The 17692-nt window shown below is 63.9% G+C and overlaps 1 protein-coding gene across 1 annotated transcript in view; it reads right to left on the bottom strand.

The window, feature by feature from the left end:
- ADAM22 (ADAM metallopeptidase domain 22) overlaps positions 1-17310 on the bottom strand; it is a 55095-nt gene extending 37785 nt beyond the window's left edge. Inside the window, 5 exon segments of the mRNA XM_064167159.1 lie at positions 642-668; positions 670-709; positions 8028-8104; positions 16745-16908; positions 17041-17310. Coding sequence (XP_064023229.1) covers positions 642-668; positions 670-709; positions 8028-8104; positions 16745-16908; positions 17041-17098 — 366 coding nt within the window. The 5' untranslated portion in view covers positions 17099-17310.
- Positions 17311-17692: the final 382 nt, after the last annotated feature.

The following is a 17692-nucleotide window of genomic DNA, read 5'->3' as shown; positions in this document are numbered from 1 at the left end:
CTGCTGGCTGGGCCGGAGGGTCTCAGAGGGTTCCTCCAGCCCAAAGCACTCTGTGGCCCTGTGCTGCCAGCCTCTGCGAGCTGTGTCAGCTCTCTGCTTGAAGCAGGTCCCAGAGCACACCAGTGACAGCCACCCCTGAGGTGTGCCCTGCGCCTGCCCAGCAGCCAGCTGCCGGCACTCTGGGGCTGTGCTGTGCCCAGCAGGCACACTGTGAGCCCGGCTCTGGCAGGTCCACTCCTCCCAGACCTTCCCCACGCACTCAACAGTGGTGGCAGGAGGAGACTGGCAGCTGCTCTTGCTGTCAGGCTGGGCTCATCAGAGCTGTGCACAGTGCTGGGGCTGGTGGAGCGGAGCTGGCTGGCTGCAGGCACACCTGGAGACAGCCGAGGAGCTCCTTTTGCTCTCCCTCATCTCAGCTATTATCTTGACTTCTGCTTTGACTCAGCCCCGGGCTGTGACTCAAGGTGTTTGCTGAGTCTGGACACCTTAATGGGACCAAGTGTCTGCCTCGCTGCTGGGGGGAGGTGAACGTCGGGGAGCAGCCAGAGCAGATCTCCAGGCTGCAGAGGACAGAGAGGGGCGAAGCAGGAGAGCTGAGTCTGCAGCGGCACCAAAAGCGAAGCAGAGAAGGAAATCCTTACTTTGACTTCCACCGTCCTGCCCCCCCGGCTCGATGTGCCTCTCCAGGTACTCGGAGGACAGCAGGTCACTGCGAGAGAAGAAAGCAGCCGTGAGCCCAGAGCCTGCCCCTGCCCGCCCCCGCGGCCAGCACCGAGCACAGCCTTCCAGCTCCGCAGGGATCCCTGCCCAAAGCTTCCACCAGAGCCCCTGCCGCAGCCACCCGGCGGAGCGCCGGTGCAGGGCACCTTTCATCCCGGCAGCTCGCACGGAGCCGGCTCCAGAGAAGGCTTCTGCACCGAGGGCTCCAAAGCTGTAAACTGAAGAGACCTTCCCAGCTGCTGCTGCTGCTTAGGTGAGCTTTGAGAGCAGGAGGGAAGCAGAAGCAGGAAGCTTGCAGTGCCCAAGCAGGTGCAGTCACCCTGCAGCAGGGCTGCACCGGGGGGGGCAAAGGCAGCTCCTGAGGAGCCGCAGAGGCAGGGGCTGGAAGGGACCTCCGGAGCCCATCGGGGCAGGATGTGCTCTATGGCCACGGTGGTGCTGGGTCAGTGGGTGGACCTGATGGTCTCTGAGAGCTTTCCCACCCAAAACTGCTCTGTGACTCTGCTCTGAGTCCAGCTCCTGCACACAGGAACACATCCAGGTGGAGCTGCAAAGCCTCCAGAGCAGGAGACTCCACAGCCTCTCTGGGCAGCCTGCTCCAGGCTCCAGCACCCTCATGCCAGAGAAGTCTCTCCTCATGCTGAGGTGCAGCCTCCTGGGTGGCAGTTTGTGTCCCCTGCCCCTTGTCCAGTCACAGGGCAGCACTGAGCAGAGCCTGGCCCCTGCTGCTTGCCCCCAGCCCTCAGACACTGCTCAGCATTGAGCCCTCTCAGGCTGCTCCTCTGCAGGCACAACAGCCCCAAGGCTCTCAGACATGTTCTGGTCCCTCCAGCATCCTTCCAGCCCTGCACTAGGACACAGTAAGGAGAGGCCCCTGTGTGTCCTGCAGCAGCTGTGGGGCAGGCAGCAGAGCTGACCTGAGCTGGCTCCAGGTGGGTGCCAGCACCACAGCAACACAAAGGGCACCTCTGAGCAGGAAGGGAGTCCCCAGGAGCAGGAGAGGAGTGAGGCAAGGAAGAGCCTTCCTGCTCAGTGTGCCACATCCAGTCTCCTTTTAAACATCTCCAGGCAAAGCCACTCCACCACCTCCCTGGGCAGCCCATTCCAATGCCAACCACTCTTGTGCAGAACTTCCTCCTAACATCCAGCCTGGACCTGCCCTAGCACAGCTTGAGGCTGTGTCCCCTTCTTCTGTTGCTGGCTGCCTAGCAGCAGAGACTTAGGTCAGGCAGCAGCTTGCACAGTGGAGAGGAAAGGGAAAACCATTTGAGAACCACAGAGTGGCTCAGGTGGGAAAGGACTCCAAGACCCTGCAGCTCAACACCAACCCAGCCCCACCATGGGCACCAAACCAAGGCCCCAAGTGCCATGGCCACAGCTTTCTGGAACCCCTCCAGGAATGGGGACTGCACCAGCTCCCTGGGCAGCCTGTGCCAGTGCCTGGCCACTCTGGCAGCACACAAATTGTTCCTCATCTCCAGCCTAACTCTCAGGCCTATTTCAGGCCATTTCCTCTCCTCCTGTCCCTTGTTCCCAGGGAGCAGAGCTCAACCTCAGCTGGCTGCAGCCTCCTCTCAGGGAGCTGCAGAGAGCAGTGAGCTTTGCCCTCAGCCTCCTCCACACTGAGTACCCCCAGGGCACTCAACTGCTCCTCCCCAGCCCTGCCCTCCAGCCACTGCCTGACTGTTGCAGGCACACAGACAGTGAGCAGAGAGCTCAGCATCACCCCTGGGTGCCACCAGCCCTCTTGTGCTGCATTTTGCTCACCGAGGGTCCACTCCCACACCCAGAACACAGCTGAGACCCCCCCGGGGACTGCACAGCTCTGGGCTGCACCTGAGCATGGAGCTGGCAGTGGTTGTCTCCTGCAGGGAGCTGAGGTTGGGTCTGACCCAGCAGGTCTGGCAGCAGCCTCTCAGCTCTGCCATCTCTGCTTGGCTTCTCGGTGCGGTGCTGAGCTGTTCCCAGCAGACAACTGCCTCGGCTCCAGCCCAGCCGCACCCCGAGCTAACCTGCTGTCCTGGAGGGACCTCTGCAGCTCAGCAGACATCCAGAATGACATTCCGGAGACAAGGAAACCATCCCTGCTGCTGGCAACGTGTGCCTGGAGCCCACAGTCCAGCCCCGTGCTGGGCTCAGCCCCAGCAGCGTGGGCAGCAGGGCAGGGAGGGGATTCTGCCCCTCTGCTCTGCTGAGACCCCCCTGCAGTGCTGGGGCCAGCTCTGGAGCCCCCAGCTCAAGGACATGGAGCTGTAGGAGCAGGGCCAGAGGAGGCCACCAAGGTGAGCAGAGGCTGGAGAGCCTCTGCTGTGGGCACAGGCTGGGAGAGTTGGGGCTGTGCAGCCTGGAGGAGAGAAGGCTGCAGGGAGAGCTCAGAGCAGCCTGCCAGGATTGGAAGGGGCTGCAGGAGAGCTGGGCAGGGACTTTTGGCAAAGGAGTGGCAGGAGGAGGGAGGATGGCTTCAGACTGACAGCAGCTGGGCTGAGATGAGCCAGGAGAAGAATTCCTGCCCATGGCTGGGGGAGAGGTACTGGGACAGGTTACCCAGAGCAGCCGTGGAGGCTGCCAGCCTGAAGGTGCTGGAGGCCAGGCTGGCTGGGGCTGGGCTGGCAGACGTCCTGTGCCCCTGCAGCAGGGCAGGAACCAGCTCCTGAAGGCTACTCCCAGGCCCACTCGGTCTGTGATTCTGTGGCTCCACTCTGCCGAGCCACAGGACATGGCAGACCCAGCCACAGGGCTGGTCCCTCTGGGGTGCCCTCTGCTCAGCCAGGGGGCACCTCACAAAGGCCAGCAAGGCTCTGCCCCCAGGCTCCTGCCGTGCTCATGGTGCACTCTGTTCGACTGCCTGAGCCCCAGGAGAGGAACAGAGGCAGGGGCACAAAGCAGTGCCTCAGTGGAAGCCTCAGGAGCCCCCAGGCACTGCAGTGCCCCCCAGGCACCCCAGGTGTGGGGCTGCAAACGCTCACACAGGTGCCTGGCACCATGCTGCCACCTCCAGCTTGCTCAGGACCACATTCTGCAGCCCAGCAGAGAAGTGCAGAAGGTTCTCCTGACTCCCCTCCTGCCTACAGGTTTCCAGAAGCCTGCTCCATAGTTTCAATCATTTATGTCCCTAAAAATAGCCTCTGCAGCAGGGCAGAGCTGACCTGGAGCAGCAGCTGCAGAGAGGCTCCAGGGCTGAGTGCAGTGCCTTGGGCAGGAGCCCTCGGGGAGCCCAGGGGGCAAAGCCTGCCAGAAGCTCCACACCATGCCCAGAACCTGAAGGATCACAGAATGATGGAACTGGTTGGGCTGCAGAAGCCCTCTGAGCCCACCCAGCCCAGCCAGCAGCCCACCCCACTGTGGTCACCGAGCCATGGCCACATTGCCACAGCCACACATTCCTTGAACCCCTCCAGGCATGGGGACTCCACCACCTCCCTGGGCAGCCTCTGCCAGGCCCTGACCACCCTGGCAGCAAACAAACTGTTCCACATCTGCAACCTAACCCTGCCCTGGCACAACTTAGCCCCAAGCTGGGCTACAAAGCAGAGGCCCAGGAGCAGCCCAGCTGTGGGCACTGCCAGCACAGCTGCCCTGCAGCACTGCTGCCCAGCACACAGCACCAGGGCCCTGCAGCAGGGCAGCCTCTTCTCTGCCTCCAGAGGAGTTCCTGCCCTGGGCAAAGCTCTGCCCTTTCTCTTTTCACTTCCAGAGGTAACCCTGAGCAGCAGAGCCCAGCAGGCCCTGAGGGTGAGCTCTGCTGCAGCCCTGCAGCACAGCCCAGGGCAGCACAGCCACTGCTGCCCCTGGCACCTCCTGAGGGGCACACCCAGAGCACAACGTGGGCAAGGCTCTGGAGAAGGCCACAACAGCAGCTACTGCCCCCAGGCCTGCAAAAGACCCTCCCCAGAAGACAACCAAACTCTTGTCTCAGATTCAAGCTGCTCAGCAAAGAGCCCTGAGCTGGCTGGGTCAGGCCTGGTGACTGCCCCACAGCAGTGGCCCAGAGGATGCCACACAGCACCCAGGGGGCACAGAAGAGCTGGCAGCAGCACAGAGTCCTCTGGGTTGGCAAAGCCCTTTAGGGCCACCCAGCCCAACCCTGCTCTGCCTCTGTCAGGGCTGGGGCTGAGCCATGGCCCTCAGCACCACAGCTCTGCCCCTGGGAAACACCTCCAGGAGTGGGCATTCAGGCACCTCCCTGGGCAGCCTGTGCCAGGCTCTGAGAGCCCTTTCAGTCGAGAAGTTCCTTTTCATGTCCAACCTAACCCTGCCCTGGTGACACCTGAGGCCATTTCCTCTTCCCCTGTCGCTTGCTCCCAGGGAGAAGCCAACCCCAGCTGGCTGCAGCCTCCTCCCAGGGCACTGCAGAGCAGGCAGAAGTCCTCTGGGTGCCCCTGTCCCGTCCTGACAAGCCTGAAGGCTCAGAGCATGGCTTGGAAGGGACCTTCCCTGCCATGGGCAGGGACAGCTCCCACCGGCACAGCTTGCTCAGGGCCTCATCCAGCCTGGCCTTGAGCACCTCCCTGGGCAGCCTGTGCCAGAGTCTGCCCAGCCTCACTGTAAGATGCAGCAAAGGCCCAGGCAAGGCTCCCAAAGCCTTCAGCAGGCAGAGAAGAGGGTCAGGGCAGGGGGAGGGGAAGCAGAGGGGGTGAGGACAGCTGCAGACCATATGAGCATCAGGACACAGGGGCCTCTGCCAAAGCTGGAGGAGCCTGCACCACCCTTCATGGCCTCAGGCCTGCACCAGATGGACAGAGAGCACACATGGGCATGGGGGAAGCACCCCTCAGCCATGGGCACCATCTGAGGTGGCCATGGCCTGCAGTGGCCTTGAGATGGGGACAGGCTGCTGGAGTTGGGGCTGTGCAGCCTGAAGAAGAGCTCCAGGGAGACCTCCAGGGGCTGCAGGAGAGCTGGGGAGGGACTCTGACAAGTCTGAAGCCCTTGTCCTGTCCCTGCAGGCCTGTGCCAGGAGTCCCTCCCCAGCTCTCCCGTGCCCCTTTCTGCACTACACACTACACTTGGCCTTAGCCAACCCCAGCAGGCTGCTCGGAGCTCTCCCTGCAGCCTTCTCTCCTCCAGGCTGCTCAGGCCCTGCCTGCCCCCACAGAGGAGGGGCCTCAGCCCTCGGGCCCTCTTTGCAGCCCCCACAGGAGCCCCTCTGCAGCAGCTCCAGGTCCCCCTGTGCTGAGGCAGCAGGAGTGGAGGCAGTGCTGCAGGGGGGCCCAAGCCACAGCAGTGCCCTCAGCCCTGCTGCAGCTCCAGGGCTCTGCTGGTGCCACTGCTGGCAGGGCAGGGTGGCTGCGGTGCCCAGCACCACCTTGAGTGCATGCCCTAGAAGACACAAGGGCAGGCCTGCAGAGCCCCTGCCTGCTGCCAGGGCCCACAGCCACTGCCAGCCTGCAGCATCCTCAGCACCGCAGAGGGGACAAATCCTCCCAGTGCCAGGACACTTCCTCTGCCCAGGACGTCTGTTCCTGTGACCTCTCCTCTGGTATGGTGGGCACATTCCCAGCAAGCACTCTCCATCGTCCTCAGGGGTGTGTGCCAGCCAGAGACAGAGCCTGGGCATCCCTTGGGCATCAGACAAGGTTCTTTACTCTGAGGGTGCTGGGACAGCAGAAGAGGCTACCCAGCGAGGTGGTGGCAGCCCCAGCCCTGCAGACATGAAGGGCAGGCTGGACCAGGCTCTGAGCCACCTGCAGGGGCTTGGGCTGGGTCAGCTGCAGAGCTCCCTTCCAGCCCAGCCCATCCTATGAACTTATGGACCTATGAACGAGGAGAAAGGTTCTCCTGGCACCCAGAGGTGCTAGGGAAGGCTGGCTCGGGCTGGGCTGTGTCCCAGCAGGGGCTGGCAGTGCTGCCCCCCCACCATGAGCGACCTCAGTGCCAGCAGCTGGCTCTAAAGAGGGCATTGTGCCAGAGCTGTCCGGAGCGGAGCAGGCAAACCGCTGCGGCCCCCAGAGCCCCTCCTGCCCCAGCCTGGCAGGCACTGCTGGGCTTTGCTCAGCGCCTTCCCGGGCTCCTGCCCCGGCTCCTTCCCCAGCACTCCAAGGCTCTGTTGTTAACTTCTGCATTATTTAAGAGACACTGAGCTTAAAAATAGCTGCAGCCTGCCAGGGAGCAGGGGAAGCAGGGAGCGGGGAGCTGGAGCTGCTCAGGCTCTGCCAGCATCACAGCACAGCTCAGCACAGCACAGCTCAGCACAGCACAGCACAGCACAGCTCAGCTCAGCACAGCACAGCTCCAGCACAGCACAGCTCAGCTCAGCACAGCACAGCACAGCTCAGCACAGCACAGCTCAGCACAGCACAGCACAGCTCAGCACAGCTCAGCTCAGCACAGCACAGCACAGCTCAGCTCAGCACAGCTCAGCTCAGCACAGCACAGCTCAGCACAGCACAGCTCAGCATAGCTCAGCACAGCACAGCTCAGCACAGCTCAGCACAGCTCAGCACAGCACAGCTCAGCACAGCACAGCTCAGCACAGCTCAGCTCAGCACAGCTCAGCTCAGCACAGCTCAGCACAGCACAGCTCAGCTCAGCACAGCTCAGCACAGCACAGCTCAGCACAGCTCAGCTCAGCACAGCACAGCTCAGCTCAGCACAGCACAGCACAGCTCAGCTCAGCACAGCTCAGCACAGCTCAGCACAGCTCAGCACAGCTCAGCCCAGTAGCCCACTCCCTCCCTCCTCTCCCCACCAGCCTCACAGCAGCAGTGGCACACAGCAGCCCTGCAGCCCCGTGGCCAAGCTGACTGCCAGTTCCAAGCCAGGAGGGACACCTCCTGCCAGTCTCTGAGCCTTCTGAGCCCCAGTTCTCATTTCTGACTACCAGTTTCTCTTCTGGGCCTCGCCCCCATCAGCCTGGCACTGCCCCTGCTCACCTGCAGCTTGAGGAGCTCCAGGGTGTGCCCTGACCTGCTGTGACGTGTGGCTCTTTGCCAGTCCTGCTCTGGAAGCAAGCCCAGAACTGGACACAAGACTCCAGGTGTGGCCTCAGAAGGGCACAGCTGGGGGCTAACAGTTCTCAGCAGCTCCATCTTTAACAGCTGCCCGAGCACCAGAATGTGCCCTTTGTGGTGAAAGGTGGCAGCTGGAATGATCCCACTCAGTGCCAGGCACCCTGCAGGAGCCACCAAGGAGTAACCATGGCAGTACCAAAGCTGTGGTGGTGCCCGAGGCAGAACAGCAGCTTCAAATCTGCTACTATAGATGAAGTCCAGAACCAGGGCTGGGCTGCCCCAGCCCTCAACACCTCCGTGGCAAGGCCACTGGCTCCAGGTGCTGGAGAAGCGCAGTCAGAGCTGGTCAGCACTTACTGGTTCAGTGTCACGTCCAGGATGAAGGAGGACCCAAAGGCATCCACCTGGAAGCTGGCTCGGGCGATGTGGGTGGACTGCAGGAGGGAAAAGGTTGGGATTAGCATCCAGGCACAACTGGCAGAGCTCTGGGAAAGCAGGCAGAGAAGACACCAACACCTGCACTGCCACAGCCCCAGCAGCCTGGGATCAGACAGAGGTCTGTCTGCTGGGTCGTGGGAGGCACTGGCCTGGAAAAGCCTTCTCAGATCATCAACCCCATGGGCACCAAACCATGGCCCCAGTGCCATGGCCACACACATATGGAGCACCTCCAGGCATGGAGACTCCACCACCTCCCTGGGCAGCATGTGCCAGTCCCTGACCACTCTTGCAGCAAAAAAATTGCTCCTCATCTTCAACCTAACCCCCCCCCCACCCCCGGTGCAATTTCAGGCAGTCCCTGTCCTTCTGTCACCTGAGACAAGGCAGCAGAGCCCAACCCCAGCTGGCTGCAGCCTCCTCTCAGGGAGCTGCCTGCCAGTGCCTGAGGGCATCCTGCAGGAAGGCTGCAGAGGTACTTGTGCTGAGGGGCTCTGAGCCAGGCCAAGGGCAATGGTTTGGAGCTGAGGCAGAGCAGGGAGAGAGTGGAGCTGAGGCAGAAGTTGTTGAGTGTGAGCGTGGTGAGAGCCTGGCCCAGGCTGCCCAGGGAGGCTGTGGCTGCCTCCTGCCTGGGGGTGCTGCAGGCCAGGCTGGGTGAGGCCCTGAGCAGCTGAGTGTAGCTGAGAGGTGTCCCTGGGCAGGGTGGGGAGGCTGGAGCAGAGGAGCTCTGAGCTGCCTTCCAGCCTGAGCCATTCTGGGCTAAGGAAGAGGAGAATCAAACCCACATGGTGCCAGTACCTGCAGCCCATCACAGTCCCTGCTCCTCACTTCCCAAGTATCCTCCACCAAGCACTGAGTTTGCCACTAAGCCCTGTCCAACTCCTAACAAAACTGAAGGATGTCTTTGGGGCCAAAATCAACAATTCATGAGACACTTCCATTGCTGTCTCTGCCCTCTGATGTAAAGAACTTCACATCCACCACAGCTTATTGCACTGTGGCGCCAATTCAAAGGCTCTGGTCAGATCTGTGGGCTCCAAAGAAAGCATCAAGAGAGTCAAGAGAGGAGACAATGCAGAGCAGTCACAGACCCTCGGAATGGGCTGGGTTGGAAGGGACCTCCAGGGCCAGCCAGTTCCAGCCCCCTGCCAATACACAGCTGCCCAGAGAGCAGCTCTGAACTGCAGCTCAGCCTCTGCACTCCAGAACTGCTTCTCCTCCTGGTACAGCCCAGCAGATGCCACGGCAAGGTCTGCAGTGCAGCGAGCGCAGCCCCGTGCCCAGGAGCTGCACCTCCTCCCAGGGCTGGACTTCGCCCTTCGCACCCAGGGCGACCTGGGCTCCAGGCACAGATGTGGGCCCGGGCTGCCAGAGCCTGCAGGGCTGCTAACAGCCTGCGGGGCTGCCGGAGCCTGCGGGGCTGCCCAGAGCCTGCGGGGCTGCCGGAGCCTGCGGGGCTGCCGGAGCCTGCGGGGCTGCCAGAGCCTGCGGGGCTGCTAACAGCCTGCGGGGCTGCCGGAGCCTGCGGGGCTGCCCAGAGCCTGCGGGGCTGCCCAGAGCCTGCGGGGCTGCCGGAGCCTGCGGGGCTGCCAGAGCCTGCGGGGCTGCCAGAGCCTGCGGGGCTGCTAACAGCCTGCGGGGCTGCCAGAGCCTGCGGGGCTGCCAGAGCCTGCGGGGCTGCCAGAGCCTGCGGGGCTGCCAGAGCCTGCGGGGATGCCCAGAGCCTGCGGGGCTGCTAACAGCCTGCGGGGCTGCCAGAGCCTGCGGGGCTGCTAACAGCCTGCGGGGCTGCTAACAGCCTGCGGGGCTGCTAACAGCCTGCGGGGCTGCCCAGAGCCTGCGGGGCTGCCCAGAGCCTGCGGGGCTGCCAGAGCCTGCGGGGCTGCTAACAGCCTGCGGGGCTGCCAGAGCCTGCGGGGCTGCCAGAGCCTGCGGGGCTGCCCAGAGCCTGCGGGGCTGCTCAGAGCCTGCGGGGCTGCTAACAGCCTGCGGGGCTGCTAACAGCCTGCGGGGCTGCCCAGAGCCTGCGGGGCTGCCAGAGCCTGCGGGGCTGCTAACAGCCTGCGGGGCTGCCAGAGCCTGCGGGGCTGCCAGAGCCTGCGGGGCTGCCCAGAGCCTGCGGGGCTGCACAGAGCCTGCGGGGCTGCTAACAGCCTGCGGGGCTGCCCAGAGCCTGCGGGGCTGCCCAGAGCCTGCGGGGCTGCCAGAGCCTGCGGGGCTGCCCAGAGCCTGCGGGGCTGCTAACAGCCTGCGGGGCTGCCAGAGCCTGCGGGGCTGCCCAGAGCCTGCGGGGCTGCTAACAGCCTGCGGGGCTGCCAGAGCCTGCGGGGCTGCCCAGAGCCTGCGGGGCTGCTAACAGCCTGCGGGGCTGCTAACAGCCTGCGGGGCTGCTCAGAGCCTGCGGGGCTGCCAGAGCCTGCGGGGCTGCCAGAGCCTGCGGGGCTGCTAACAGCCTGCGGGGCTGCTCAGAGCCTGCGGGGCTGCTAACAGCCTGCGGGGCTGCTCAGAGCCTGCGGGGCTGCCAGAGCCTGCGGGGCTGCCAGAGCCTGCGGGGCTGCTAACAGCCTGCGGGGCTGCTAACAGCCTGCGGGGCTGCCCAGAGCCTGCGGGGCTGCCCAGAGCCTGCGGGGCTGCTAACAGCCTGCGGGGCTGCCCAGAGCCTGCGGGGCTGCCCAGAGCCTGCGGGGCTGCCCAGAGCCTGCGGGGCTGCTAACAGCCTGCGGGGCTGCCCAGAGCCTGCGGGGCTGCTAACAGCCTGCGGGGCTGCTTCCCCTGCAGCACAAGGGCAGAGTGCCAGAGGAGAAGCACCTCCGGCTCGGCGGCAGCCAAGGACGAGGAGGGACAGAGAGCCGGGGGGAGGCAGCCACAGGGCGCGGAAGGACCACGGCGCTGAGCAGGGCTGAAGGGACAGGGAAGAGCTCCGAGCCAGGGCCGGCCGGGAGGAGCCGCGCCTGGGAGAGCGCCTGGAGGTCTGCCCAGGTTGGCTGACCCTCAGCAGCGTCTGGCAGGGTGGCAGGGCTCAGCAGCGGGCAGAGCCGGCAGACGAGCTGGGAGAGGGCTGCAAGAGGGACCTGGAGTAGCAGAAGGACAATGGCCCAGCAGAGCTGCCATGATGGGGGACCTGGAGTAGCAGAAGGACAATGGCCCAGCAGAGCTGCCATGATGGGGGAGATGGAGAGGAAGAAGGCAGGCAGGAGAGCAGGGCAGGAAGGGAAGCAGGAGGGAGGCAGGAGAGCAGGGCAGGAAGGGAAGCAGGAGGGAGGCAGGAGAGCAGGGCAGGAAGGGAGGAGAGAAGCCCCAGCAGCACACCTCGTTGCTGCTCTTTCCAGCTCAGCCCCTCGCAGCCTCCTGTCCCCTGGGTCTGTGACAGGCTTCTCAGAAGCTGTGCCCAGGTTTCTCCAGCAGACAGCAGCCACTTGATTAAGAGACAGCAAAGAAATTGTTTTAATTGGGCAGCTTCTGGTGGCACTTCCCTGTGCAGGCATCACCCAGCAGCCCCAAAGCTCAGAGCTGCTCTGCCAGCCCTCCCTGGACAGTCACAACTCATTTCTAGCATAAAAAAAACCTTCCTAATTGTTTGAGCTACCCAGGAGGAGGACTTGTAAGAGCTACAGGAGCTGACAGCATCAGAGCTGAAAGCCAGAACGTTTCAAAGAGAGCTTCAGAAGAAGCTGCAGGGCATGGGGACAGCCTGCTGGGAGGCTACAGAGAGAGGCTGAGGAGGCAGAGAGCCCCGGAGCAAAGGGCAGGCACCACCTGAGCATCTAAGGCAGGGCACGGAACCAGGGAATGGTTTGGGTTGGAAAAGCCCTCTGAGATCATCCAGATCTTAGAGGAAGGCTGCAGATGATGACTGCATCAACCCAGCCCCACCATGGGCACCAAACTCTGCCCCCAAGTGCCATGGCCACAGCTTTCTGGAACATCTCCAGGCATGGGGACTCCACCACCTGAGCAGCCCCTGCCAGTCCCTGAGCACTCTGGCAGCAAAGAAATCATTTCTCATCTCCAAACTAACCCTGCCCTGGCACGACCTGAGGCCATTTCCTCTCCTCCCATCACTTGTTCCCAGGGAACAGAGCCCAAGCCCAGCTGGCTGCAGCCTCCTCTCAGGGAGCTGCAGAGAGCAGTGAGCTCTGCCCTCAGCCTCCTCTGCTCCACACCAAACACCCCCAGGGCCCTCAGCTGCTCCTCCCCAGCCTCTTCTTCCAGACCCTCAATGTCCTCCTTGCAGTGAGGCACCAAACCTGACCCCAGCACTCCAGCTGTGGCCTCCCCAGTGCTGAGTGCAGGGCACAATCCTGCCCTGCTCCTGCTGCCCACACCACTGCTGATCCAGGCCAGGCTGCTGGTGTCCTTCTTGGCCACATGGGCACCCCCTGGCTCATCTCCAGCTGCTGTCACCCAGCACCCCCAGGGCTTTCTCTGCTGGGCACTTCCCAGCCACTCTGCCCCCAGCCTGCAGCCTCCATGGGGCTGTTGTGCCCCAGGTGCAGGACCCAGCCCCTGGCCTTGCTGGAGCTCACACAAGTGACTTCAAGTGCAGGCAGAGCTCCACGAGTGCAGCATGACAGAGCAGAGCCTCTCTGAGCCAAGTACCATCAATAAGAAGCTGATTTGGACATCCAGGAGCCCTCTCCCAAATCCGAAGGTGGAATTGTGCCATTTGGTCACAAACAGCTCGGAAGTGGCACAGACTGTGGAGGGCAAATGAATCCTTAGCTGCAAATCAGTGGGCCCTTGGGGACTGCAAACAGTGTGCACCCCATGGGCCCCCCTGCAGCCCTGTGCCCTGCTCTGGAGCCCCCAGCACAGGCACATGGGGCTGTGACAGCAGGGCCAGAGGAGGTCATGAACATCAGCAGTGCTGGAGCAGCTCTGCCGTGGGCACAGGCTGGGAGAGTTGGGGCTGTGCAGCCTGGAGGAGAGAAGGCTGCAGGGACACCTCAGAGCAGCCTGCCAGGATTGGAAGGGGCTGCAGGAGAGCTGGGCAGGGACTTGGGACAAAGTCCTGGAGTGGCAGGAGTAGGTGGGATGGCTTCAGACTGGAAGGATCTGGATGAAGATGAGCCATGAGGAAGCAATTCCTGCCTATGGGGGTGAGGAGGCACTGGCACAGGTTGCCCAGAGCAGCTGTGGAGGCTCCAAGACTGGAGGTGTTCGAGGCCAGGCTGGATGAGGCCCTGAGCAAGCTGTGCTGGTGGGAGGTGTCCCTGCCCATGGCAGGGGTTGGGGCTGGATGAGCTTTGAGGTCACTTCCAACCCAAACCACTCTGACTCCACGTGCCCCAGCCCATGGCCTGCTCTGCCCACTGCTGGCAGTCTTTGGAGGTCTGTGGGTGGGGGTAGAAAAATCTGCTCTGGGACAGAGATTTCCACTCAAAGCTCATGGCCTTGTGAAGTAGTCTGGGGAGGAGGCTCCTGGAGGAGGCTGAAGCTGGCGCCTGCAGGAGCAGCAGCAGTGCCCAGAGCAGCAGGGCTGCCTCTCCGGGCTGGCACAGGCAGGGGGAGGCTGAGGAGCTGCGGAATTAGTGTCGAGCAGTGTAATTGTGCTGAGAACTGGAGACAGATCAAAGCAGGCAGAGATGAGCTGGGCAGAAGGAGCTGCCTCAAATCGGATCAGATTCCTCTAATTCCTGGATGAAAGCTGCAGCTGCAGAGAGGGCAGGAGCTGGACAAGAGCGAGACAAGCCCCAGGCTGGGGCTGCAGAAAGGGAGGTGAAGATGGTCAGCGAGGGCAGGGCAGGAGCCTGGCCTGGCCTCTGTGCCCCAGCAGAGGCTGAAGTGGAGCTGAGCCAGAGCAGGGCAGCGCTGAGTGGGAGCTGGGAGGCAGCAGGGGCTGGAGCTGAGGGCTGGCAGAGTTCAGGGGGGGCTGCTCCAGAGCTTGGTGAAGCTCTCCTCTAGCAACCTGCACTGTTTGGTTTGCTGGGCTGAGAGCTCAGGAAGGAGTTTGTGAGCTCCTGCTGGGCACTCCGGGAGTGTCTGCTGCACAAACAGCCCCAGCTGGCAGCTCTGCCCGGGCAGCAGGGCTGAGCTGGCAGCACAGCAGCAGGCAGACACCCAGGGCAGCAGTGGCCTCATGGTGGACACTGGGAACTGACAGGACTTTGGGCTTCTGAGTCCACAGTGGCACAGAGTCACTTCCAGGCTCCATGGCACTCCTGGACCCCAGCTCCTCTGCAGCCTGAAGGAGGCTGTGGGCAGCTGCACAGCATTGGGCTGAAGAGCAGCCTGGGATCTGAATGCCCAGACCCAGCCACTGCTGCTTTCCATGCAGTCATCTCACCAAGGGTCTGAACCTGGCAGTGCCCAAGGGACCCTGCAATGCTGACAGGGTTGGGGGCTTCCCTTCATGGGCTTGGGGTTTTCTTAAGGCTAAGCACCCATTATGGAACTTCTGGAATCCTGTTTTAGGGTAAATGGAGCCCCCAGGCCTGAAAACTCTTCACATAGAGCTGAGTTCCACGGGCAGAGCTTGGGAAGCATAGAATGGGTTGCGTTGGGAGGGACCTCAAAGCTCAGCCAGTTACAACCCCCCTGCCATAGGCAGGGACACCTCCCACTACAACAGGTCAAGCAAGAACTCAGCCAACCTGGTCCTGGACTCCTCCAGGGAGGCTGTGGAGCACAGAATCACCCAATGTGATCAAAGATCCTCCCTGGGCAACCTGTGCCAGTGTCTCACCACCCTCACTCTAAAGAACCCTTTCCTAACATCCACTTTCAATCTCCCCTCTGCCACTTCAAACCCATTCCTCCTCCTCCTGGCATTCCCAGACCTTGTCCCTCCCCAGCCCTCCTCTAGCCCACTTCAGATCCTGCAAGGCCACTCCAAGGTCTCCTCCAAGCCTTCTCTTCTCCAGCCTGCAGAGCCCCAACTCTCTCAGCCTGTGCTCAGAGCAGAGCTGCTGCAGCCCTCTCAGCATCTTGGTGGCCTCCTCTGAACTGGCTCCAACACTTCCATGTCCTGCTTGTGCTGGGGGCTGCAGAACTGCCCCCAGGGCTGCATGGGGGGTCTGAGGAGAGCAGAGCCAAGGGGCAGAATCCCCTCCCTTGCCCTGTGCCCACACTGCTCTTGCTGCAGCCAGCACAGGGTTGTGTCTGGTCTGCACTCACCCTGCAGGCTGCTGTGGAGCTTTGCATCAGCCCTGACCCCCAGGGCCTGTTCCTCAGGGCTGCTCTCAGCCATTCCCCACCCAGCCTGGAGCTGTGCTTGGGACTGCACCGACCCAGGAGCAGGACCTGACACTTGGCCTCATTGAATTTCAGAGAATGGTTGGACTTGGTGATCTGAGAGGTCTCCTCCGGCCAAAAGGAGTAAACAAGCAGGCTGTGAGGGTGCAGTTTATTACCTAACCACACCAAACCCATGCTGGCTGCCAGGTGACAGAGAAGCAGCCTGAGGCCATTTTCTCCATCTCTTTCCTCTCTGAAGAGGACAGCAGGCGCTGGCAGAGGAGGCAGCAGTGGCCTGCAGCTCCTGGTGGGTGTCAGCAGAGACCTCCAACCACAGACTCGTGTCCTTAGAATCAGAGAGTGGTGGGGGCTGGAAGGGACCCCCAGAAATGATGGAGTCCAACCCCTGTGCCGCAGCAGGGTCCCCGGGGCAGTGCCCCTGGGCAGCCACCCAGCCGAGTGCTTACAGCCATTGTCAGCTAACCCAGGGTGAGCTCTCACCCGGCAGCACCACGCCAAGGTCTTACTGCAAGCCTGGGGAGCAAGCCCCTAGAGCAGGGACGTCCCACGGAGACAAAATGGTGCCTCAGACAGCTCATGGAGGTAGAGGAGGGCTGGCCTGGAGGGGACCTCCAAGCTCACCCAGTGCAGCCCCTGCCACGGGCAGGGACACCTCCCACAGCCCAGCCTCACCCAGCCTGGCCTGCAGCACCTCCGGGCAGGAGGCATCCACAGCCCCCCTGGGCAGCCTGTGCCAGTGCCTGCCCAGCCTCACTGCCAAGAACTTCCTCCTAATCGCCAGTCTCCATCTAACACTGCCCACACGTTCACCATTCCTAAGATTCAAAGTCTTCCTCCACGCTCCCAACTCTCCCCCCAGCAGCACAGACCCAGCGTCTTTCTCCCTCTCCATGCCCCACCTCGAGGTTCACCCTGAGCTGCACCGCCTCAGCATCCCTGCCTCGGCACAGCGCTGGGCTGGGCGTTGGGTGGCAGCGGTGGCGCTCGGTCTGCAGCACAGAGACCCGCGAAGGTGCCCGCTGGGGCGGCACCGGCCCCACTGCAGTGCCGAGCTCCCGTTTCGAGCAGCGCCCACTGACCCGCACGTCCACGTCCGCAGCGCCCCCAGCCTCACACCTCCGCACCAGCCCCCGGCCAGCCGCAGCCTTCCCGCAGCGGCCCCGCACCTCCCCTCGGGTAACTGCCGCAGCTCGCCCCGGGCGCGGGCGGACCCCGGGGGTCAGAGCACCGAGCAGCGCCGGGGCCGCTGGCAGGCGCCCGGGAAGCGCTGCGGCAGGACCGGCACCGCCGAGGCTCCCCCGGGAGCAGCCGGGGCGGCTCGGCCCCCGGCGGGGACACGGCTGCGCTGCGCCGCCTTGGGGAAGGGCCCCTCGCCCCCTCCCCGCTCGGACCGGGGCCTCCGGGCCGCCTGCCGCTCTCCCCCCGCCGCAGGCTCCTACCTGTGTCCGCGCCGCGCCGCTCCGCACCCGCGTACTCAGCGCCGGCCTCCGCGCCCCGCCGCCGCCCTCGCCGGAGACCAGCCGCAGCGGCCTGATGCTTTCCCGCTCGGCGAAGCGGCTCTCCCCCCGCCGCCCCAAGGGCGCTGCCGCCGGCCCGGCGCCTCCTGGGCAAGGCGAGAGCAGGCAGCCGTCAGCCCTGCGCCCCCCGCTCCCGGCCTGCGCTCCGCCGGGGGCCCTGGGCGCAGCGTCGTACCCCCGCCCCAAGCCGCGGGTCCCCGCCGGTCGGCCCCGCTCACCTGGGGCAGCGGGCAGGGCGCAGAGCGCCAGGCAGAGCAGGCAGGCGGCAGCCCGCATGGCGCTGCCCCCTCACCGCCCTCCGCAGCCGGCGAAAGGGGGCTGCGGGGCCGCGGCCGCCCAGCTCCGCCCCGCCGAGCCCCTCTCTCTGCGAGGCAGAGCCGATGATGGCGAGAGGCTCCCCGCAGAGCCCGCTCGGCACAGGGCAGTGCTGGGAAATGTAGTCGGGAACCGCCGGGGCGGGAGGGAGCGGAGGGGCAGCCGCGGGGCCAGCGCCGCAGTGTCCGCGGCCGCCCCCGCCCCGAGGGGCAGCCCTGGCACCGCAGTGCCCTGGGATCAGAGACCGCTGCGGATCAATCTCTTCATCAGTGGTAGAGAGCCAGGCTGAGGCAGCCCCAGCAGGTCTGCAGGGACCCCAGGCCGAGTGCTGTGCTCGGCAGCACTGAAGCTGGCATGGGGCCAGGCAGAGGGACCTGGGCAGGCTGGAGAGGAGGCCTGAGGAGAGGCTCAGCAGGTTCAGTGAGGCAAAGTGCAAGGTCCTGCACCTGGGTCAGGGCAGTCCTCGAGAGCAGTGCAGTCTGGGGGGGGGGATGAGAGCAGCTCTGCAGCGAGGGACTTGGGGATGCTGGTGGGGGAGCAGCTGGGCAGGAGCCA

This window comes from Pogoniulus pusillus, chromosome 28, assembly GCF_015220805.1.
Source record: "Pogoniulus pusillus isolate bPogPus1 chromosome 28, bPogPus1.pri, whole genome shotgun sequence".
NCBI lineage: Eukaryota > Metazoa > Chordata > Aves > Piciformes > Lybiidae > Pogoniulus > Pogoniulus pusillus.
The sequence above is the reverse complement of the archived record's forward strand: the minus strand, read 5'-3'. Positions and strand labels throughout refer to the sequence as shown.